At 34.5% G+C, this 23,548-nt stretch overlaps 1 protein-coding gene across 3 annotated transcripts in view; it reads right to left on the reverse strand.

Annotated features, from left to right (window-relative positions):
• Positions 1–2,351: 2,351 nt before the first annotated feature.
• CHRM3 (cholinergic receptor muscarinic 3) overlaps positions 2,352–23,548 on the reverse strand; it is a 661,423-nt gene continuing 640,226 nt past the window's right edge. For all 3 annotated transcript variants that reach the window (XM_051993533.1, XM_051993534.1, XM_051993532.1), the window contains one exon: positions 2,352–5,744. In XM_051993533.1, coding sequence (XP_051849493.1) covers positions 3,968–5,725 — 1,758 coding nt within the window. In that variant the 5' untranslated portion in view covers positions 5,726–5,744 and the 3' untranslated portion in view covers positions 2,352–3,967. The remainder of the gene's footprint in view (positions 5,745–23,548) is intronic.

The following is a 23,548-nucleotide window of genomic DNA, read 5'->3' on the forward strand; positions in this document are numbered from 1 at the left end:
TTGGAATTTTCCAAGTTCTATGTGATTAAGGATTTGTCTTCCCTATCAGTATGTATCCTTCACTGTGTAATTGAACACTATTCTTGAAAGATTCATTAGATTAATGAACCCAGATTTTTTAGTCTTAGTTTCTTTGCTTTCAAAATGACTGCTGATTTCTGTAGTAGCACAGCACAGAGCTATGCATATAATCAGTACCAAATAAATATTTAAATGAAGTAATGAATGTGCCCATAATGATGCTTAATAAGTAGAGAAATTTCTCCCTGAATATGCTTTCTTTAACCCCAATTAACTGAGACTAATCTATCTGGAAGTACTGAAAGAGTTAACAAAGAAATCCCACTAAAGCTTTGTAACATTTTGGACTAGAGGCAGGCAGCTTCTTAGCATTTATGAGTATTTTGTTGCTTCACATTTTGCCACAACTCTAGAGCTACCAGGTAATGGGGTGGATAGAATTAAAACACATCTAGCAAGGGAAGACAAGTAGACTTTGATGAGTAAAGGGAAAGATGAAGGAAAAGAGGGTATAAAGAAGGAAACTCAAATAGTGACCAAAGGAAAGATCATGGGAAGAAAAGCAGAAAACAGAATGAATGGGCATAAATGTGTGTGGATATAGCAGTATGAGATGGCATATGATAGATAGCATATGATAGGATAAGACAGCATGGGTTAATATGTAATTTACCTCTTTGGGGTTTGTTTGGTTTTTTTTTGCTCTTTTCCAAAAGAATAATCACAGAACATACATTTTACCTGACTTGCATATAATAAAGTCATTTAGTTCTCAATTTGAACAAAAGGATATTTGTACTTGATATATTAAATTACCTTATTTGTAGCGAACCTATTATGATGTGAATGTGTAATGTTATGAAATGCCTTTTATAAACATTCACTACATTGTATTATAGTTTCAAATCTTTTTTACACTAAAATCTCATTTGTTGTTTGTATTTTTCTTCTCTGAAAGTGATCCAAGGTTTGCTGTCCCTATCCTGTAAACAATGTCAACAAGTAATTTTTAAAAGTAACTGTTAAGAGTTCATAATTTTTTTAAAAATCTGTAGTTAAAAATGAATTATAATGGAGGAGGGATAGATTCTCTGTAGTTTCATTTTTTTCCCCTTTCCTCTGTGCTTATCAGAATTATATAAAGACATGAATGAATCAAGAGACAATTTTCTCTATGAGGAACAGTGATTACTGACCCTGTTTTGTTTTGTTTTTATACCCAGAATGCCTCCAATTCTCAAAGTGAGTCTAATTTTTTCTAATCTAAAATAAATAAATAAATAAATAAAGCATACCAAATAACAGTTTTAGGAAGACAGTAGTATGATAAACCAGAATAAGGAAAGGATTTTGCAACTTCTAGAAGTATTGGGTTGCAATGATTTGTAATGGGAGACATTAACATTTTTAAAATATATTTTTTCCAGTTCAACTTGAATAAAAAAATTTTTTAATGTTTCAACTGAAACATAAATCATAAGCTTTTAGAACAGGAAGGGACCTTAGAGATAATCTAGTTCAACACCCTCATTTTACAGATGAGGAAAATGAATTGTCAAGATTAACTAGTTAGTGGTAGAACTAGGATGAGATCTGGTTGCCACTTGGTTTTAGAGTGTAGAGACCTGTCATTTTCCACTTAACTTAGAAAATATTTTCCTTATTCTTTGGTTGAATAAGGTCAACAAAATTACTGTCAATTGTATTGGTTTCTCTTGTTTTGTTCTCAAGTGCAACAAAATCGTGGCTAAACTGCTTTATGTTAAAATTATTGTTTTTTTTTTTTTAAATTACCAGACAAAGAGTTAAATATTCACTGATGCCAACAGAATGACTTTTTTTCTTAGCAACATGAAAGCTAGATATATTGTATCCATTGTTAAAGTGGACCTTTAGCAATCACTTTAAGAGGACACCACAGCTGAAGACTGAAGAGTAATATTTATCAACATTAAATAAACATTTGGTGAAGTATGTATAAATATTTCTTCATATAAACATAACACAAATTAAATAGCTCAAATACACAGACACCATTTAATATACTTCCACTGTGGTCAAAATCATCTGTAAACACCATCTCACACTGAATACAAAAGCAGCTTTTACACCAGCTCTGTGTTCACAACACTGATGCCCCAAAGGTAATTCCTCCCCCCACCCCCACCCATGTTACCCTCCCCCACCCCAAGCCAAAAATAAGAGCGAGAGAGACAGAGACAGAGACAGAGAGAGAGATACACACAGAGAAAAAAAAAGAAGAAAAAGAAAAGAAAAGAAAAGAAAAAAGAAAGAAAGAAAAGAAGAAAAAAAAAAAGAAAGAGGAAGAAAATTTAACAATAACAATTAACAAACAAAAAATACCCCAAAACAAAACTCATATAATTTTGGTCAAATTAAAATACAAAATTATTTCTCAAAATGTAAATAAATCAAATTAGAAGCAATACTTTAAAAAATACAGTCCCTTGCTCAGAGGACACCTAACTTTTATAGACCCAACCATTATTTGGGTGCTGATCACATGCTCAAGCCCAGGAAACACTGGCAATGTCTAAGTGACACAGATTTAAGCCCTTTAATTTATTTAATAAATTTTCATCAGAAAATGCCAGGTAACCAAAACAATTTCATTTTTTTTTCATTCTTTGTCTTCTTCTTTTTTTTTTAAGAGATTTTTCCTTTTATTATTACCAGATATATTGCAATTAATAAGACCCAGACAGCCATGTCACTAATGTTGAGTTTCAAGCATATCATAGAAATTTTTTTAGCCGCAAGTTCAGATTTGAGACTGTGGAGAATTCAAAAACGCTGTTTTGCAAGTCATTCTTTGAAATCCAAGGGGCCTGAGCCTTAGCACAGGTACAGAAAGCTTTAAACCAATGCCGCTACCCAGTTCTCAGTGTGGGGTGCTAGAGTCCAGAAGAGATTGATTTTCCTGGCTGATTTGGACTCAGCTGGTCTCAAGACCACTGATCTCCACAGATTTGTTTACCTTCGCTTAGCTGCTCAGACTGAACATGAGGGCATCTAGTAGGTATAGCTGAACACTGCTGGCTTCATCTGGGTTACTTTGGATAGGATTCTGCTGTTCTCGGAATGGCCCCTAAAAAAAGCCTTGTTTTAAAAGCATTAAATGAGACCAGTTTTCATCTGGATCATGTTGTACATTTGTGTTGTGTTAGATTTCCAGAGAACTTTAGTTGCCAAAATACTGAAATCATGTATTGCAGGAATAATTTGCCAGTTTTGTTGTTTCCCAGTATATTACATATATGTGTGTGTGCACTCTGTAACCACACATATATGTGAATTTATTTTCATATACACGAAACTTTAGCTGCACAAAACAGTACTCCGGAAGGATGGAGGATCAAGTCCACAGGTAGGTAGGGTTTAACAAGGATACATCAAAGAGAAGACAGGAAGCTCTATTGGGAAAAGATGCCATCTTGCAACATGTTAAAACTTTTCACAACCATCTTCTTGCTGGCCTCTGTCCAAGAGCCTGGGTTAAAACTTGCAGGATCCTTGGAAAGAAGTTGGAAATTAGGCCAGCTAGATGTTCTTACCTGAGATCCCAGAGCTGATAGGAGTCAGTAGACCTGGGCAGGTCAATAATGGATTTATAACTACTATACAGCTTTGTTTTTCTCCCTTTTTAGGAAAACCATTTAAAGTAGTAGAGTAACAACTTCTGAGTTAATGTTTTACCTTTCAGTAGTATATTTTTCTTTTGCTTAATGTGCATTTGAATTTTTATATTAAAATAGGTTTATTAAAAGAATACATCAGCCAGGCAGCGGCTTTCATATCTGGACATTGAAATGTCTAATATCAATACCAGAAAAAAAAAAAATCCTCTCCCTCTCCCTTTCTCAAGGTCAGTGTGGTCTAAGTGCATGTGTGTTTGGTCGCTGCTGTTGTTTAAAAATTTTTCACTTTATGAAGCCTCCTGTGGGACCCTCTTGTGAAAAATAACTGATTGCCTTTGTTGATACTGCTGTTTGCGCCTCTTTCTTTTATCACACTGACAAAGCAGCAACATCTTGAATGTGGTTCTGAATGTTTTGTTACATAGTGCATAGCACATGGGATTCACCGTGCTGTTGATATAACAAAGCCAGTACCCCAGGTTCCAATAGGTTTTAGGGATGCAGCTCTTGCAAAAGGTGTTCACCAGGACCATGATGTTATATGGAGTCCAGGTGATGATAAAGGCAAGTAAAATTGCACTGAGGGTCTGTGCTGCTTTTTTCTCCTTGATGAGGGACATCCTTTTCCGTTTTGTGATCTGACTTCTCGTCTTAAGGGCAAATCTTTTGGCCAGTGTAGCCTCTTTGAAGGAAAGAGGCAGAGCTGCTGTTGTCTTAGCAACAGAAGAAATGGCCTCAGGTGACTTGGCAGCCTCCACGGCTGACTCTAATTGAATGGGAAGCTTGGCAAAGCTCTTCTGAAAGCTGCCTCCATCCTCCATGCTTTTCTGGGCTTGTAGCTTGTTAGTTTTCTTCTCCAAGTCAGCTTTTTGCAGCTCCTCCTCTGATCCTTGCAGGTCCTCTGATGAGGGCAATTTGGTCGAGTTCAGGATAGTGCTGTGACCTGGGAGCTTCAGCACAATCGAGTAAATGGCTCTTGTCTCCGAGCCAATGTCTTCCTCATCAGAAGAGGCAGAATTTTCAAGAGAAGCAGCAGCATCATTGTTGTTCCAGCTGTCACTGCTACTATGCTCTTGATCCATCTGCTCAGCGCTGGGTTTCCAGCTCTTTGTTGTGAACCAGAAATGACAGCGGCCATACTTCCGCCTGCTCGAGCGTTTTAGGGTTTGCTGTTGTAGCTCATAACTACTGCAGCTCCTAGAGCTGCCCGTTGGATTAACAAAATGGGCAGCTTCGGCCTCGCTCCCTGAGGCCTGCAGTCCGGCAAGCTCTTTGGTACGTTTCTCAGTCTCCTTGTAGATCCTCCAGTATAAAATAGTCATAATAGTCACAGGCATATAAAAGGCAGCTATGGCAGTGCCAAAGGTAATGGTGGGTTCAGTGAGGAACTGAATGAAACACTCCCCTGGTGGGACAGTTCTTTCTCCAACAAAGTACTGCCAGAACAATATGGCAGGAGCCCAAAGGATGAAGGAGATGATCCAAGCAAGGCCGATCATCATACCGGCCCTTTTGGTTGTTCTCTTAGCTCGGTAGGTGAGCGGCCTGGTGATGGAAAAATACCGGTCAAAGCTGATGACCAGAAGGTTCATGACTGAAGCATTGCTGGCCACATAGTCAATAGAGAGCCAGAGGTCACAAGCTAAGTTTCCCAAGGCCCATCGGTTCATGATGATGTACGTGGTAAAAAGGTTCATTGAAATAACACCAATGATCAGATCAGCACAAGCCAGGCTCAGGAGGAAGTAGTTGTTGACCGTCTTCAGCTGCTTGTTAACTTTAAATGCCACAATGACCAGGATGTTGCCAATGATGGTCACCAAAGCTAGGATACCAGTCAGCAAGGCAATGAGGACCACTTGCCAGACGGTGTGACCACCAAGGGGATCATTGTTTGTAGCATTGTTGGAAAAAGCCTCAGATGCTTGAGAGACATTGTAGCTGCCATAGTGAGGGGGAAGACCTGGGCCTGAGCTGCCTTGGGTCCAGGAAGTGCTGATGTTAACAAAAGAGGAAGAGGTTGTATTGTTACTGTGCAGGGTCATCGTGGCTCTCTGGCATAGTCTAGGGAAGAGAAAGACAAAAAGAGAGAAAAAAAGAAATCAGGGAAAATGCTGCTTATTTTGGTGCTTTCTCAGAACTGGACATTATAAAAAAAATTAAAGGGCCAGGGTAGCTAGGTGGTGCAGTAGATAGAACACCAGCCCTTAAGTCAAGAGGACTTGAATGCAAATATAGCCTCAGACACTTATAACATTCTTGGCTGTGTAACCCTGGGCAAGTCACTTAACCCCAATTGCCTCAGGGGAAAAAAAAAGAAAGAAAGAAATTAAAAGGTCATCAGGGAATATTCAATAAACTGTTATCACTGGCATGGACCTAGGGAACCATCTAGTTCAATCTCCACATTTTATAAATGAAAAAGATGGAGCCTTCAAAACTTTTAATTTGTCCAAGGTCACACAGCCAACTGACTAAGTGCTCAAGTCTAAAACCCCAGGACTACCAACTCCTAGCTCTGGATATATTTTTTCTGTATACCATAATATGCTCATAATATTTCATCTTTTTTCTTTATTGTAATTCTTAAAATGTAGAGTGATTCCAAGTTATATCATACTTATCCAGGACATTTTTCATCACCCCTGTCCTTGATATATTCATTTCCTAAAAATAACATTTCAAGAAAAATTTATAAAACTTGAGCTCAGATAAGGACAAGTTTTATAAGGTATCTGCCAGATGAGCTTCATAGAGATGAGAATAAACACCTCTACATCCATAGCAAAGGAAAAAATAGAAACAGAGTAAGTTAAAGTCAAATTTTTAAAAATATGATGGAGCAGAGATTCTTAACCTGGGGTCATTGAACTTTTTAAAATAAATATTCTTATAACTGCACTGCAATATGCTGGTCTCCTTTGTAATCCTTTGTATATTATTTTATTCATTTAAAAACATTATTTTGAGAAGGGATTCATTTTGTTATTAGTCCTTTGTTCTGGAAGAGGACCAATGACATTAAGAAGATCATGTCTTGATATGCAAGTAAAGTGGATTTGAGTGAGGAAGAAATTTGCAAAGTTATCAGCCTCACTCTCTCCTCCAGAGTTATTAGAGTCCAGTATCAAAACATAGGTCAGAATGAATGGTGATGACCCAGAATTCAGTGTGGGACCTTGGTCTTTTTAAGATAAAGTCTTTCCCAGGTCTCAGTTTGAAGAGGCAACACCCATCTGTAGTTAAAGAGTAAATAAGAATTGAGTTAAAGATAGTCTACTTTGCCTTCACAAAAAGAATCAGATGGAATTCATAAATTTTCCCAATTTGTCAAAGTGATTCATGACACAAAGATAGTTAAGAATCCCTGCTATAGAAACTATATTATCTTTGTATGCATAAATTTATTGTAATGGTTTATTCAATGAATTCCTAGTTGTCAAAAACTAAATGCATGGTGAAATAGCATTCCATAAATATGTATTGTTAATTTCCTATAAGAGTCCATAGTTGGCGATATCTCTCCAAAATTACTTTTCAATACAATTCACATAGATTTGCTTATTATTATAAAGTACTTTGGATCTAAGATGTTATCACCATTTATCTCCTTTAGAAATGTTTTTAGAAATAATTTGTAGTAGTACATAAAATATTTTATGAAGGGAACAAGGTAAATGAGAGGCACTATAAGTAGCATAAGACAGCTAGTGTTATAGTAGACAGAACTCAAGGCCTGGAGTCAAAAAGACATGAGTTCAAAAACCTACTAACTGTGTAACTTTGAAAAAAATAATCAACCTCGTTTGCCTCTGTTTTCTCATTTGTAGAATAAGCTAGAAAAGGAAAAATAGCAAAGCATTCTAGTATCTGTGCCAAGAAAACTCCATATGGGGTCACGAAGAGTCAAATCAACAGAAAATGATAAGACAACAATAATGGGTGACAATAAATATTAAGCTGGCCTGGCCTTGTAATCATGAACTAAGTCCAAGTCCTTTGAAGCCTGCTGCCTGGATGATACTGAGAATTTAACCTCTCAGTGCCCCAGATATTCTACATGTTAAAGAGCAGATGTTAATTAATTTCCTCATTGGGAATTCTTTTGACCAAAAATAAAATACATTTGACACAAACCTAAGAAAATGAAAATGAACTTCATTTAGAAACTGATTGTTTTAATGCTGATAAATTTGAAATGAAATATTTGATTTTTGTTTTTGTTTTTGTTTTTCCTTTTAAAACTTAAATTGTTAGTGTGAGGTTTAGATAACTGGCCATTCAACGAGGGGAAAAACCCCTCTGTTGGTGTGGAAGAAAAAAACAATTTTATTATTCCAATGTGCTTTTTAAATTATACTTCATTCTGTTGTACACTCAATAATACAACCTTAATGAATTGTCTTTTTCTGCTGGAAAGAGAAAAAGAGAGAGACAGAGAGATGGGGAGAGAAAAAAGAAAGAGAGAAAGAGAGAGACACAGAGAAAGAGAAAGATAGGGAGAGAGAGAAAGAGAGGAAGGGAGAGAGGGAAGGAAGGAGGGAGAGAGAATCATTCCAGTGTCTGGAGGGACTCAATAACATCCTTTAAGTTAGGAGAAAGCATCATTTATTTTAAAATTTTGTAATGCAAGTAGTAAAAGAAGGAAGAAAACTATAAGGTATTCTAGTGGGGCTGAAAAAGGACAGAAGTGATGTACTGTTAGTACAAAAAAAAAATAAAGGGTAAAATAAAAAGGGAACTATCAAGAATAAATGGACTGGGTTTGAGACTCTTTGCATTCTTCAAATGAGTGAAGAAAATCATACAGAAGAAAATTTTATTAAGCACAAAATGTGGATAATATTTACTGAGAAAACAATCATACCCACAAATGTTTGAGTTCCATAAAAACAATGTGAAAGCAGAAATTCTTGAATGACACTTACTTTTCCTGTATATAACTAAAATGGTAATGTTGGGAAGAAATTTCAACTTCCTCTTTAGGGAAAGGTAATAGGGTTAGAAACTAAGTAAAAGTAATTATGAAATAAAAATATTTAGAATCTGTCTAAAATACAGAACAATTGCTAACATATGAAGTATTTTGAGGTTTGTAAAGTCACACAGACACACACTTTTAACAATTCTGAAGGTGGAACCAAGATGACAGAGTAAAGGCAGGGTTTCACCTGAGCTCTTCCCCAAACTCTTCCAAATACCTTTAAATAATGACTCAAAATAAATTTCAAAGCATCAGAATTCACAAAAAGACAACATAACAATTTTCCAGCCAACAACTGCTTGGAAGATCAGGGGAATGGGTCTGTTGCACAGGGGTGAATCTGGAGTTCAGTTGTACTCTGGCAGCACAGCCAGAGCCCCAGCAAACCAAAAGAAGGCCTGAGGGTTTTTGAAGAGGCAGTACTGATGGCAATCTCCAGACCACTCAGCCCACAGACATCAAAGACAACTTGGAAGATTGGCAGGAAAGGATTGTTGCACTAGAGTGTGAGGAAAAGCCCCAGAAAATCAGGAATAGGCTTTAGGAGTCACCAATTCAACAGTAGTGGCAGTGGTAGCAATGACAGCACCAACTTCCAGACATCTCAGCCCATAGGTAGAGAGGTTGAAGAGTTGATCAGAGGAAGTATACAAGGGTTTCTCTGCTGGAACTATACAGGATTCTGTTGCTTTGCCTGGATAGTGATGCTGGCTCACAATACAAGTACCTAAAGGGATTTCTGAAAATGGTTACACAAAACCTCTGAAGCTTGGGACATTGTACCTTTCACTCTGGAAACAGAATTATACTCTAATAAAGAGTTAAAAGTCAAGTAATAGACTGAAAAAATGAACAAACAACAGGAAAAAAAAAAGATTCTGACCATAGAAAATTTTTTATGGTGACAAGGAAGATCAAAACACACAGTTTGACAATATCAAAGTCTGAATCCATAGAATAGCTTAAAAAGGATTTTAAAAATCAAATAAGAGAGATGGAAGAAAAAATTGGAAGAGAAAAAAAGAATGAAGCAAAAGGCTAATGAGAAGAAGAATACCTTAAAAAGCAAAACTGGCCAAATGGGAAAGGATGTACAAAAACTCACTGGGGAAAATAATCCAAGAGAGATAAGTTAAAACTTATTAGTGTACCTGAAAATTATTATTAAAAAAAAGAGCTTTAAAATTCTTTTCATAATTACTATTTCTATTTCCCCCTTCGTTATTCATTCTCTCTCTCTTTTCACTCTGTCCTTCTGCCAAAAAGTGTTTTGCTACTGACCAGTCCCTCTCCCAGTACGTCTTCTCTTCTATCACCCATCCTTCCCCTTCTACTTTCCTGTAAGGTAAGAGAAATTTCTATATCCATTTTGAATATGATTGTTATTTTCTCATTGAGACAATTCTGATGAAAGTAAGGTTCACTTACTCTTCCTTCTCTCCCCTTCTTCCCTTCTACTGTAAAGCATTTTCATGCCTCTTTCATGGCAGACAATTTATACCATTTCACTTCTTCTTTTCCCTTCCACCCAGGCTGTTTCTCTCTTATCTCTTAATTTCCCATTAAAAAAAAATTATCCTTTTATATTCAACTCACACCTGTGTCCTCTATGTGTATTTAATAGACAAGGGGGAAATACAGTTAGAAATAATAGTATTTATGAAAAGAATTTTGAAGAAAGTTTTTTTTTTTTTTTTTTTTTTTGATGAAGCCTTAGTTCTCAACTGTATAGGGAACTGAGTCAAAATTACTTCCTAGATTTACCCATTAAATTTTGGGAAAGCACAAACAGGATGATCATCACATCGCAAGCCCAAATTTGCCACTCTGTTACTTTCACACATTTGCCTTAGTTCTTCCCTCTGGCCAACCAAATAAGTATAATCCTTCTTCTATAAGATAGATCTTCGGGCAGCTAAGTGGCACAGTGGATAGAAAGTAGCAGCCCTGAAGTCAGGAGGACCTGAGTTCAAATCTAGTCTCAGACACTTAACACTTCCTAGCTGTCTGACCTTGGGAAAGTCACTTAACCCCAATTGCCTCAGCAAAAATAAATAAATGAAATAAAATTAAAAATAGATCTTCAAATACAGAAAGAAGCAGAGGTTAAGTAACCATTGTCAGGGATGTTGGAATCTGACCACTAGATGGTGAACCTGACTTCGAATTCATGAACTCATGTTTTCCTCAACTCCAAGATTCTAGGCTCACTGGTATAACAGAAATATTTATTTGTATAAAGTAACAGCAATATTGTTTTAAGAACAACTTTGAGTGACTAGATAATTTTGCTTATTATAAATATGCAAATTAGCTACAATGGAAGTGTGAAGAAAATACTACCTACATCTAGAGAAAGAACTGATAAATATAAGTACTTATAGAATAGTTTTACATGTATATACATATGTACACATATATATGTGTATATGCATATGTATATATATGTATATATTTTTTCACACGTGTATTTAATGGTAGCCATTTTTAGAGTGGAGGAGGAGGGAAGAAAAAAGTAGGAAAAAGTTATATGATAACTTTATACATATATATATATATTTCCCCCCATGGCTGTGTGCTTGCTCCCATGCAATTGCCTTCAGTGAGGATAAACATGGAATCAAAGTCAGCTATTGCACTAATGGTAATACATATTTTAAAGCAACAGCAAGTTGTAGTTACAATTTCATGTGCAATCTTTTTTTGGGGGTGTATTCTACTATGTTATAGAAATGCTTCTTTCATTTCTTTAGTTCAGAATAAAATTAAAAAATTTAAATATAATAAGGATAAATCAATAGAATTCAGCATATTATAGAGGATAGAGAGTTAGCATGGAATCAAAAAGATTTCAAATTTTACCTCACATTCAAATTGACTATGTGATCTTGGCTATGTTCCCTTACCTCTCAGTGCCCCAAGCAACTTTAGGACAATGCAGAGACATGTTGATGTGTATTGGTAGTGATAATTCTTTACCTGGCACTCTGTGCAGGAATGAAAACAGATCTCATTAAAAAAAAAAATATGCCAGTTTGGAGAAGAATGGACAGAGCAATAAAATACGTTAAACAGAAGAGAAGGACAAGTCAGCCAAGAAGAAATTAAAGTCAAATTAAATTTGAGAATATGGATAAATGTTGAAAAACAATCCATTGTAGAAATCATGAGTTTTTTTTCTAATGGTTAAAGAATTTAAAATATTTGTACTGTTATGCCACAGTTCTCTTTTATTGTCCTGATGCAGTTTCCCTCATTATTCTGACTCAGTCCTGCCTTGATTTTTCTGCTTCTCAGTTCTGTAAAACCTCCTCTCCCTCTTTATCAAAATACTTGATAAGGATAAAAGATCTTATGTTTTAGAATATCAGACTACCTTTCCCCACCCCAAGCTATTTTATACTGTCTTATTAAGATGGCTCTCTCTATGTCGGGGTACCTCCCCCTGATTATGTCATCCCATCTCAGGTGACTCACCCCACCCTCTCAGAGTCCCGCTCTTAGTACCCTGACTCCACCCCTGCCACAGTCTACCCCCTGAATCTGAGCCATGTGTATATATGTCATTGAGAACTTTGATTGCTGCATTCTTGGAGACAACAGTCTCATTCAGCCCTGGGACCAAACCATGAATCCATTTGGTCCCAGTAAATCTCTCCATTTAATAAATTATTAAACACTCTCTAATCTCTATCTTGTTCAGTTTCTCCACATTACAGTACTAATGTGCCACAGTTCTCTTTTATTCTGACTCAGTCTCCCTAAATTGTTCTGTCTCCATTTCCCTGAATTGTTCTGCCTCAGTTTCTAATTGTCCTGAAACATCACCCCTCCCTCCTAATCATGATGATCCAGATAAGAAGAAAGACCTTCTATCTTAGGCATCATCAGAATGTTGGGTGCCTCTCCCCATTCTGTATTCCCAATTTATCAGATGTCCCCCATGCCTCCCCCCACTCTGTCAGAACCAGATTGTTAGTCCCATGTTCCCAGTCTCAGCTTTCTGACTCTGCCCCTGCCTCAGTCTATCCCCTGTATCTGAGCCATGTGTATATGTATGTCATTGAGAACTCACATTGTTTGATGAATTCTTAGAGAACAATAGTCTCATTCAGCCTTGGGACCAAATCATGGATCTGTTTGGTCCCAGTAAATCTCTTCCTTTCCATTAAAATATTAAATACTCTCTAATTTCTATCCTGTCTCAGTTTCTCCGGCATTACGCTATGTAGATATATAAACATGATAAAAACATTATCAAAAATTTAGGAGAAGCAAATAGCTCAATGAATGTGAAACCAATGAGAAAAAAACAAAATGCTAGGGCGGTATAAGGTGAAACCATCATGCATGGTGTATGTATGTGGGAGGAGAGAACTGAGGATAGGAGTTGAGTCTCCTTTCTTTTTGTGGACTTGAAGGTCTTGCAAGAGATAATTAAGTAGTGTAAACTCATTTCTTCTGATATCTGGAACTTAGTCTCTTCTTTCACAAATTAAAACTGAGTTTCTTTTACTTGGGTTTCAACTATTTTTTTTTTCCCAGAGTTCTCACCCAATCATCCCATCCAATGAAAAGCAAATGACAATGATATGTTAGTAACACTCATGTTCCTGCCACAGAGTCATCTAAACTTAGCAATTCTCAATTCTCACTCAGTCATCCAAAAATTCACTAGGAAACCAGTTTCAAAAACTGCCTACTAAAAGCCTGAATTTAGCTATACTTCTGTTTTCATCAGACTTGGAGAACAATTTGGTACAGAAGAGAAATATCCTCAGATGATACTTTTCCCCCTTTCTCTATTTGGTATCTATCTTGCACCATGGTTAAACTTTCAAGTGCCGATCTTGTTGAGAGCATTCATAATTAAGGAGAGGCTTAGAATAGTTTGGGGGGGAGGGGTAGAAGGCGGCGGGGGGGGGGGGGGAGGGCGGGGGGGGGGAGAAGGGGTTGCAAGAGAAGCAAGAGAATTTGGGAGTCAGAAGAAAAGAAATATGAAAATCTGACCACTAGATGGCAAGCCTGACTAAAAAAAGAGTCATAGCTCTTGACTTACTCCAACTAGCAGGGAATCGGTTAGAAGTAATTCTTAAATGATATCAAAAAGAATCAACAAAGCCTATCCCAATCAAAAACGGTTTTAAAGGAATTCAAACTTTTTAGTAGCATGCATAGTCATAACAAACCCTAAAAACTCTGCTATTATTATTCATTGTTGGAGGTAAAAAAAGGAAATGTGTCCTGATTTGGCAGAATTGTTCACGCTTTGAATAGAATATTTTCCCCTCAGAATACCAAAATTAAAATAAAATCCCTCTTTCAAAAAAGAAAAAAAAAGGAAAAAGCCATCTATTTGTTAAAAAAAAAAAGTTTATGCATTATACTATCTCTGTTGTTTCCTTTCATAGGTTTGCTTGAATTTGACAACAAAAATGAAGGATGCTTGGAAATGTAATTGCATCAGGATTGATTATGCAATCTATTACCTTCAAAATTGCACAGTTTTGCCTTTAAAACAAGGAACTAAATTGGACTAATTATTATCTTCATCAGTTCTCTCAAGCCTGAAAACCTTTTGTTTTGGTGATCCAAAGAAAAACTGTGAAACACTTCATTTGAAAAAAATGAAAACAAAACAAAACAAAACAAAAAAACAAAAACAACTCAAGCAAATAAACAAGACCAATGGTAAGGCTACCTCTACAAATTGTCTCTGCTCACTCAGTTTACCCTAAGAGCATTCCATATCTCAAGACTCCTGCCATTTTATGCCTTCTTTCTGTTATCACAAACCCAAAAGAATTCAGGAGGTGATTCACTGGGGAATTAAAGTTTAAGATGAATAGGGAAAAAAATAAACCTGCATCTCTAATGGCAAAACTTTTAAAAGAGTTCAATCCTAAGCTATTTTCTCTAAAGATTTATTTTTTAAAGTTCAAAGTTTGAACCACTGAACGTAGGAGAGAACTGGTTGCATAGGTGAAGAAATGGTTTGGTTGAATAAATTTTCAGGAAGAAAAAGAACTACTGAGAAAAATATTCCCAAAGTGCCAATTTTTTTTTTCCCTAAGAATTCCTGGTGGAGGGGAGGTGGTGGGATCTGTGATTTTTAAAGACTACTATGAAAGGGATCAGTTAAAATTGAATCAGTGATATAAAAGTGACCCCGGAGCTGCCTTACATATGATCCTTTCCTGAAGTCAATCCATATATGTTTAATAAAATCTAAACAAGCTAATAACACATATAAAAGGGGTAAATTTCTATTAAGAAAAGATAAATTGATAAAATCATGGTGCTATGGTAGGTATAGGTGGGAGGGGAAGAAAATATAAAGAAGAGAAAAGTTGTCTCTAATGTCTGGAATTGTCTCTCTCTTATCTATAGCTCCTGGCTTCTCTGGCTTTCTCAAATAGTATCTCAGTTCATATAATGCTAATGGATTTTTTTGCTGATTGTCCACAATTGAACCTGTTTACATCTTATTTGTACATTGTTGTTTCATTTTGGCTTGCCCATTAAACTGGTAAGCTCTTGGGTGTCTTTCTCCTTTCATTGTATGCCCAGCAATTAACACAACAATTGGCAAATAGTAGGCATATTATTGTTGCTTGAGGCAGCTAAGTAGTATAGTGGATTAAATGTTGAGTCTGAAGTAAGAAAGGATCCTCTTCCTTAGTTCAAATCTGGTCTCAGATGTATTAGCTTTGTGAATCTGGTCAAATAACAATCCTATTGACCTTAGTTCCTCATTTAAAAAATGACCTGAAGGAGATAGCAAAGCAATCCGTATCTTTGCCAAGAAATCACAAATGTAGTTATGAAGAGTAGGTCAGGAAGAAAGTGACAGACCAACAATAATAAATGCTTGCCATTAAAAATCCCAGTCATAAAGGAGAAAAGGAGAAAGGAACAAGCATTTATTAAGTAGCTATTGTGTGCCTGGTACTGTGTTAAGTGCTTTATGCTAATTATCTCATTTGATCCTCATTACAATCCTGGGAGGTAGATATTATTTTCCTTATTTTATAGTTGAAAAAACGGAAGCAAACAGGTTAAGAGACTTGCCCGAGGGTCACACTGAAAGTATCTGAAGCTGGATTCAATTTAGATCTTCCTGACAAATTCAACAACTTCACTTCCTGACTCTAAAGCCACTGAGCCACATAACTGTCTCATGATGCACAGGAAGGAGTCAGAAGAACTAGATTCTAGATTGTTTTTGTTATCATGTGCCTTTGGCAAGACATTTAATCATCCTGATAATTTATAAAATGAAGGAATTGAACTAGATGTTCTTCAAGGTCCCTCCCTGCTATAAATCTATGATATTACAAAAGCTGGATCTTTTCACAGGTTAAAAAAAAAAAAAGAAAAAAAGATACACATTCTCATGATTCCTTTGTATTCAGGTCTAATAATAAAAATCTGGAAATGGTAATCTAATTTATTTGAAATTAACTAGGTACATTTTTAGTGTACTATTTTTCTTATGGTGAGACTAAAGTCAGAAAACTCTCCCAAAGAGAGTTGAAATGGATTATATTAAGTATATGTAGAGAGAAAATAATAGTAGGTTAAAAGCTCCTACTTAAGTTAACAACCCAATTAAATAACCAAGCAAAAAAATGAAAGAATGAAAGAAATAACATTAACTATCATTATAAATTTCTACAAATAAAAATAAACTGAAACGGATATTCTAACAGACAGAAGATGTTCTATGTTCTATTCAATAAGCAATAGAGAAAAATATTTAGAAATAACATGTTTTTAAAAGTATTCGCTGAAATGCAGTGATCCAAGACAATTCCAATCAATTTAGGATGAAAAATGCCATCGGTATCCAGAGAGAATTATGGAGACTTAATATGGATCTATGTATAGTATTTTTACTTTTTTGTTGGTGGTTTTTTTTTTCTTTTGGGATCTGATTTTTCTTGCATAACATGATAAATATGAAAATAGATGTAAAAGGATTGTACATTTATAACCTATACTAGATTGCTTGCTGTCTTGGGAGACAGAAAAAAGGAATGGGAGGGGGAAACTTTTGGAACAAAAAATCTTACCGAAATAAATGCTGAAAACTATCTTTATATGTATTTTGAAAAATAACCTATTATTGAGGAGAAAAAAAAATATTGTTAAAAAAAAAAAAAAGTATCTGCTGAAACATTGTGGAACAGAGGGAAAAGCCTTTAGTCAATGGGATTAAAGTCCAAATCTAGGATCTTACACTTATAACTTGTATGAATATGGATAAATGCTGGACTTGTTTCCTCACCTGTAATGAGGTTAAATTATATGATCTCTAATGCCAGTTCCTTCTAACTTTTAATCTTTGATAATATGATTTTAGTGGATGACTAGATTTTTTTTTTCTGTGCTTAGTTATGCTATTCACTTCTAGATCATAATTAAGTGTTAAGACACTTAAGCCCTGGACTGCAATTTCATTGTGGTTATATGAAAGGAAAACTCAAATCTTGAAGGGAAAATGTGGTGGGACAAAGATAAAGATGTTATTATAGTTGGATAAAGGCAGTAATGGTAGAATGAAAAGACTAAGAGTCGTACCAGAAAATGGTTGGAAGATAGAGAACAAAAAGGACAGGGAATAGGCCATGTGTTTAAAGATCTTAGAACTGGAATGAAGTTGATGATTTGGAAGCTTAAAAGACAAAAATAGGGAGAGGGGAGAAATGCTCTTTTGTGAATAGGAAGAATTGGCATTGTTTAATGAGGAAAAAGATTGATGGAGGCCTTATTTTAAAGAGAGGAAATGCCCTTGTTCCATTAGAGATATTTCTATTAGTGATAAAGAGTATAATTTATTCTCTCCAATTAGAATGCCTAAATATTCTTTACTATTCCAGAGAAATTAAAGGTGAACTCCTAAATAACGAAGCTTTTTTTAAAGGAACTATCCACCTAGAAATGAACCTAAAATAAATTAGTGATAGGGACAAGTAATGTATATCAAGAATAATGCCATTTTCTCTAATTTTTCCAGTCTTTCCTGAAGTCATCCAAGTAAATCATTTGATACAACAAATTATGTTTTGTTGTTGTTCAGTCATCTGACTTTTTGTAACCCTTATTTGACATTTTCTTGGCCAAGATACTGGAATGGTTTACCATTTCTTTCTCCAGCTTATTTTACACATGCGAAAACTAGGACAAACAGGGTAAAGTGACTTGCCCAGGGTCACAAAGTTATTAAGTTTCTGAGACCAGAATTGAGCTTAAGGAGATGACTCTTTCTGACTCTAAACCTGGAGCTCTATCCACTGTGCATCTAGCTGCCCCTAGTTGCATCAAATAATACTGTATTATTAGCTTCTCATGTGTGCTATACATTATTCCCCACTATAAGGCTGTCAGTACCTAAAAGACATGAAGTATATATTAAAATTTGTTTTATACCCTATGGTAACTATTAAAGTATTTTGATTACTATATATCCTCAATGAATGTTTGCTTGACTAATGTAATGTTAAATGGACCAATTGTCAGAGTAGAAAGGAAAATATATAATCCTTCTTTCCTTAAAAAAAAAAATGCTCACAACAAACTAACATCAGAAAAAATGGGGAAAAAAAACAGTTTGAATTATCTGTAATATATAGCAAAGAAAAAAAATCAGAACAAAGCGAAAATGAAACAATTTGGCCTTGAAGCACACATACATATTGTGTTTTCTTTTGCAACATGGCTAACACCAAAATATATTTTGCATGACTTCACATGTATAATCAATATCATATGGCTTGCCTTCTCAAAGGGTGAAAAAGGGTTATGAAGGAGAGAATTTGAAACTAAAAATTGTAAAATATGAATACTAAAATTTTTAATGAAATGTAATTTTTAATGTAATTAAATAAATAAAAACTATTTTTAAGCACTGAAGAAAGGAAAGTAAATGGGGATGATAAGGCAATGAAACATTGTTTATATTTCATATTGTTTTTGGTTCTAGAAATATTTCTTTCTAAGCACATTTAAAAATGATTTTAAATATGAACAATATCATGTCACTAGAGTTCTGTAGAATTTGATCTCATCAACTTTTCCAATATAAGAGCACCTGCTAAAGAAATACTTTAAAATCAAATCCACATATATTAGAAAGATTTCTAACATTGAAAACTCTGGGTTTAAATGAAATTCATAGCTGAAAGAAATGCAAATGTATTAAATAGGGTATAAGTTAAAGATAAAAATTGAAGAAAATATTTCTATTTTTTTTGCATTTTAGCCACTGATTCAATTAAGTGTTTAGGTGAGGGATGTGAACTATGTACACTTTGATTTCCCAATAAATGGCAGGGACTATATTTGAAGATTTCTTAAAGATGATGTTTTCAAAATATTGGAATGAAAAGATTCTCAAAACTTTGTATTTATCTTCTAGTCTGAATTAATCTCTAACTTTTGGGGTATAAATATCAATTATAGTTATAATTCTGAGGCCACTGCCTAGTTAAAAAAAAAGAAAACAATAAATATGTATAAAAATGAAGAATAAAAAGTAATAATGGAAATATATATTTTGCGTGTGATTACTAAGTAATTAAATATTAGAAAAATTTTTCTCATTTTGAATTTCAGTTAGAGAAACAGAAAATAAAACTTATTTTGGTATTAGCCTTCATACTATATAATCAATAAACAACAACAATAGTAATAATAGCTGACATTTAATATCTATCATTGACAAAACAATTTAAGATTTTCAAGGCACATTATATGTGTTTGCCTCATTTGAACCAAACAACAATCCTATGAGGTAGGTTCAATTATTACTCTTATTTTACAGATGAAAATTGAATCTGAGAGGGAAAGTAGCTTTCCTAGGATCAGAACCACTAGGAAGTGTCTGGGATAGTATTCAAATTCACGTCTTTTTAGGTCCCAGTCCAGTGCCCTCTTGATTGTACCATCTAGTAGCCTACAAGGTACAAATGTGAAAAGTTTAAGCAGTAGTGAATCAAATAAAATGAATAAAACTCTTTTCACTCATGCAAGAAATATGAATATACAAAAGAAAACTAAGAATGTGACTGTTCTTAGTACTTAACTGGATTGTCTGTGATCTCATTGATGGGAGCATTCCTTCCAATAATGCAAGTTGCATTCTATTCACATGTGCCATGAATATGAGAAGGAAATAGAGGAGATGTCAAACCACTCCAGTGTTTTTGCCAGGAAAACCAAAGTCCATGTGGTAATGTATAGTCAGACATGACCAAATGAGTGAAGAACAGTGAAAGAGGATTAATAGAAATAAGTAGATTCTGGAGATTATAAGTTTCAGAATAGAAGCAAAATACTATGTATAGGCGATTATTGATGTCTGTTACTTGGAATTACCAAGTACCATAATAATGGAAGGACACTATCCATCCTACAAGGCTCATATTAATGTAACCTTATTCTTCTGCTCTTTTCTTCATGAGCCACTTTTTCACTTGAATTCTGATAGCACTTTTGCTTGTAATATTCACCACACACTGTCTATGTTACTTTGTACTGTTTATCTTTTAGTGCAAATTTCAAAGCAGGCAATAAACATCTACAATTAAATGGCACCTCATGGAAATTGGTGAAATCTCAGAGAGAATGAATAAACTTAAAAGTACACACCTTGCAACAATTACCAAAGCATTTCATTATTTTTTATTGCTGGCAAGATAGCAGTGAAGGTAAAGTCAAACTAAAGTAAATACTCAGCCCAATGGAATTTGGATTTCATAAAATTGGAGATCATGAAGGAAAAATACAGACAATTTTAATAATTTTACAATCTATTTTTTGACTTTGTGGAAGACTCAAAATAAATGAATTGAGATTTAGAAAGAATCTTAAAAATCACTTAGTCCATATCTTTCATTTTAAATATGTTTCAAAGTTATGAAACAATTTGCTCTAAGTTACATAGGTAGTATCAAAAAGAGTTTGAGCTCAGACTTTTGCACATCAAATCCTAACTTCTTTCCACTAATCTGAAATAATAATGAAAATAATAAGCAGCTTTTATTTATCAAGGAATATTGATTGTTCAGTAGAGCTCATTGAGATCCCTTCTGACTACTACATGGGCAGCAAATTGTATCAGAACAGATTGTACCCCCATGTGATTCTAATGTTATTAAGTCTGTTTTATGTAACCAGGCTTAACTATGTAACAAGGGACCTAGAAAATGGTATCATAGTAAACTAGTTCTGTGTAACAATAAAGTAGAAAAATAAAGTTGAAAGTTTTTTTTTTAATACATGTGAATGAAAACATAGTCTAATAAAATGTCAATAAAAGGAAGTTTCATAAATTAATGATTAAAAGATGTCTGAACTATTGAAAGCTTTTTTTTTTTTACATGGTTTAATTTTCACACGGAATAATAAAAATTTGAAGTACTAGGAAATAATGAAGAGCTATTCAAAAATGTCTAATAAAAGCATGCTAAAGGACTTCCTGGCAATTGTTACTGTACAGAATATAATGTAGCATATTCAGGTGATTATTATACTGGGGCACTAGAGTAATTAGCTTCCTGAACTTTCAATTAGTTTTAAATTTTTTTATTATGAACTGGTGAAATCCCCAATGCTTAGCACTTTTTCTTTTCTTTTCTTTTCTTTTCTTTTTTTTTTTTTCCAATTTCAAGAAAAGGATGGAATAAAGACATTTCAGTCTGGACAACCTGAGTTTAACACTGAACCCAAAACAAGGGGATTGATCTATAAACATAGAAAATCTTACTGGGATGTGCTTCACAGGGACAGCCTTTGTCTAAAGAGATCAAAATGGAATAGGCAGGCATAACAAGATTGGGTTCTCTCCCCCCACCTGCCAGGAGTATAGAGGATGTGACTCTGTTATTTTAAAAAATGACTATAGCCAAAATTTGAAGGAATTTTTCTTGTAAAATTAGCCCAACTTAATTGAAAAATAAGCACAGTCAAACTGATTGGAAACCAAGTCGGATACAATTAGCAAGGGTAATGACAGATTATAGCACATCCAGTTGCAGACAGGTATTCACTGGGTTCCTGAAGGAATGTTGGGCCCAATAGACTTTGAAATATTAATCAGAGATCTGTAAGTGGATGTTAATGAAATTTTGCACGTGATATTAAATTTGTAGCTAGTACAAGTCAAAATAGAGGCATGAAAATAGATGAATCTTTCTTCAAGCATATGCAAGGTTATTAAATGGAAAATTCTGACTGGATATTCTATAAACCACTGCAGAATAAAGACAAATAACAAAATTAGGCAAACTAAAAGTAGAGGAATTTCAGATGATCAGGAATTATTAACCTGGGTTCTATAAACTTTTTTTTAAGTGATAACTACATTTCAACGTAACTGATTTTCTTGGTAATCTCATGTATTATATTTTATGCATTTAAAAACATTATATTGAGAAGTTCATGGACTTCACCAGGTTGTCATTGAGGTTTGTGACACCAAAATGTATTATGTAATTTAAAGGAAAAACAGCTAAGCATTGTAAAAGGTCACCCACCATGAGTATTCATAAACTTGTCTTCCCCTATGAAATTTTATATCTAGGGAGATATTTGGATATTAAATTAGAACCATTTGTTAAATGAATGTTGTTCACTACTGAACAGATGTTAAAAGGAATCTACAATATATAGAGTATTACTCTAAAAACTAAAGGGAATAGAAAAAGAAATAAAAATAAAATATAGTTACTGCCCTAAAACAGCCTACAAAGAACATAAGATACAAATACACACACACACACACACACACACACACACACACACACACACACACAAATACTCATACTATAATACAAAATAAGTGAGAAATATAGGCAAAAAGCTATAATAACAATCTTGGCATTAGAAGGAATGGCAGAGATCAACTAATCTGACCAGTTCCAGGACAGAAATACTCTGTGTAATATTATCAGTTTGTAAACTTCCAGTGATGAGAAATATCCCATCTCCAAGATAGTCCATTCCAGTTTTTTATTGCTCTATCAAATAGAATGATGTTCTTTATGGAATCTAAAGTGGTTTCTTTATTGGTGCTAAAAACTAGTTTAATGATTCTTCCTTGTGGAAATCATTCAGATGGGTAAAGAAGAGGGACAGAGTGAAAGGAGAGAAAGAATAAATGGGGAGGGGGAAGGCAAATATAATTAGCAATAATCATTTTAAAAATAATTATGAAATAATTTTCTTTGATAAGGCCTCATTTTTCAAATACAGAGAGAACTGAGTCAAATGTATATCTCCTCCCTGTGTCTTCTTGTCTTGTAGTCTGCAAGGTGACAGGCTGCAACTATATGAGGATTTTTTCTATAAGTTTGGGACAAGTACTAAACCTTGCAGACTTTCTTTTTTCCTTATATGTAAAATAAAAGAATTGAATTGGATATCCTCAAAGATTCTTTCTGGCTTTTAAATACTAAGATCCTGAATTCAAAATTCAATATTTTTTAGCTTTGATATTATGAATGTGGTGCTAAGGCAATGTGATAGAATGAAAAGGATGCTTCCCTAAGCAATGGAGCTAGGATTACAATCAAGAATCACCTACTCAGCAAAACTAAGTATAATCCTTGAGAGGAAATTCCATGAAATAAAGGATTTTCAAGCATTCATGATGAAAAGATCAGAACTGTATGGAAAAGTTGATTTTCAAACACAGACTCTTGAGAAGCATAAGAAGATAATCAGGAAAGTTATATCATAAGGGACTTCATAAAGTTTATTTATTTATATTCCTAGTAGGGAGGATAAATCTTGTAGCTCATTAGAACTTTCTCATTATTATGGCAGTTAGAAGGAGTAAATATAGACAGAGGACACAGGTGTGAGTTAAATATAAAGAAAT

This window comes from Antechinus flavipes, chromosome 4 (assembly GCF_016432865.1).
Source record: "Antechinus flavipes isolate AdamAnt ecotype Samford, QLD, Australia chromosome 4, AdamAnt_v2, whole genome shotgun sequence".
NCBI classification, from domain to species: domain Eukaryota; kingdom Metazoa; phylum Chordata; class Mammalia; order Dasyuromorphia; family Dasyuridae; genus Antechinus; species Antechinus flavipes.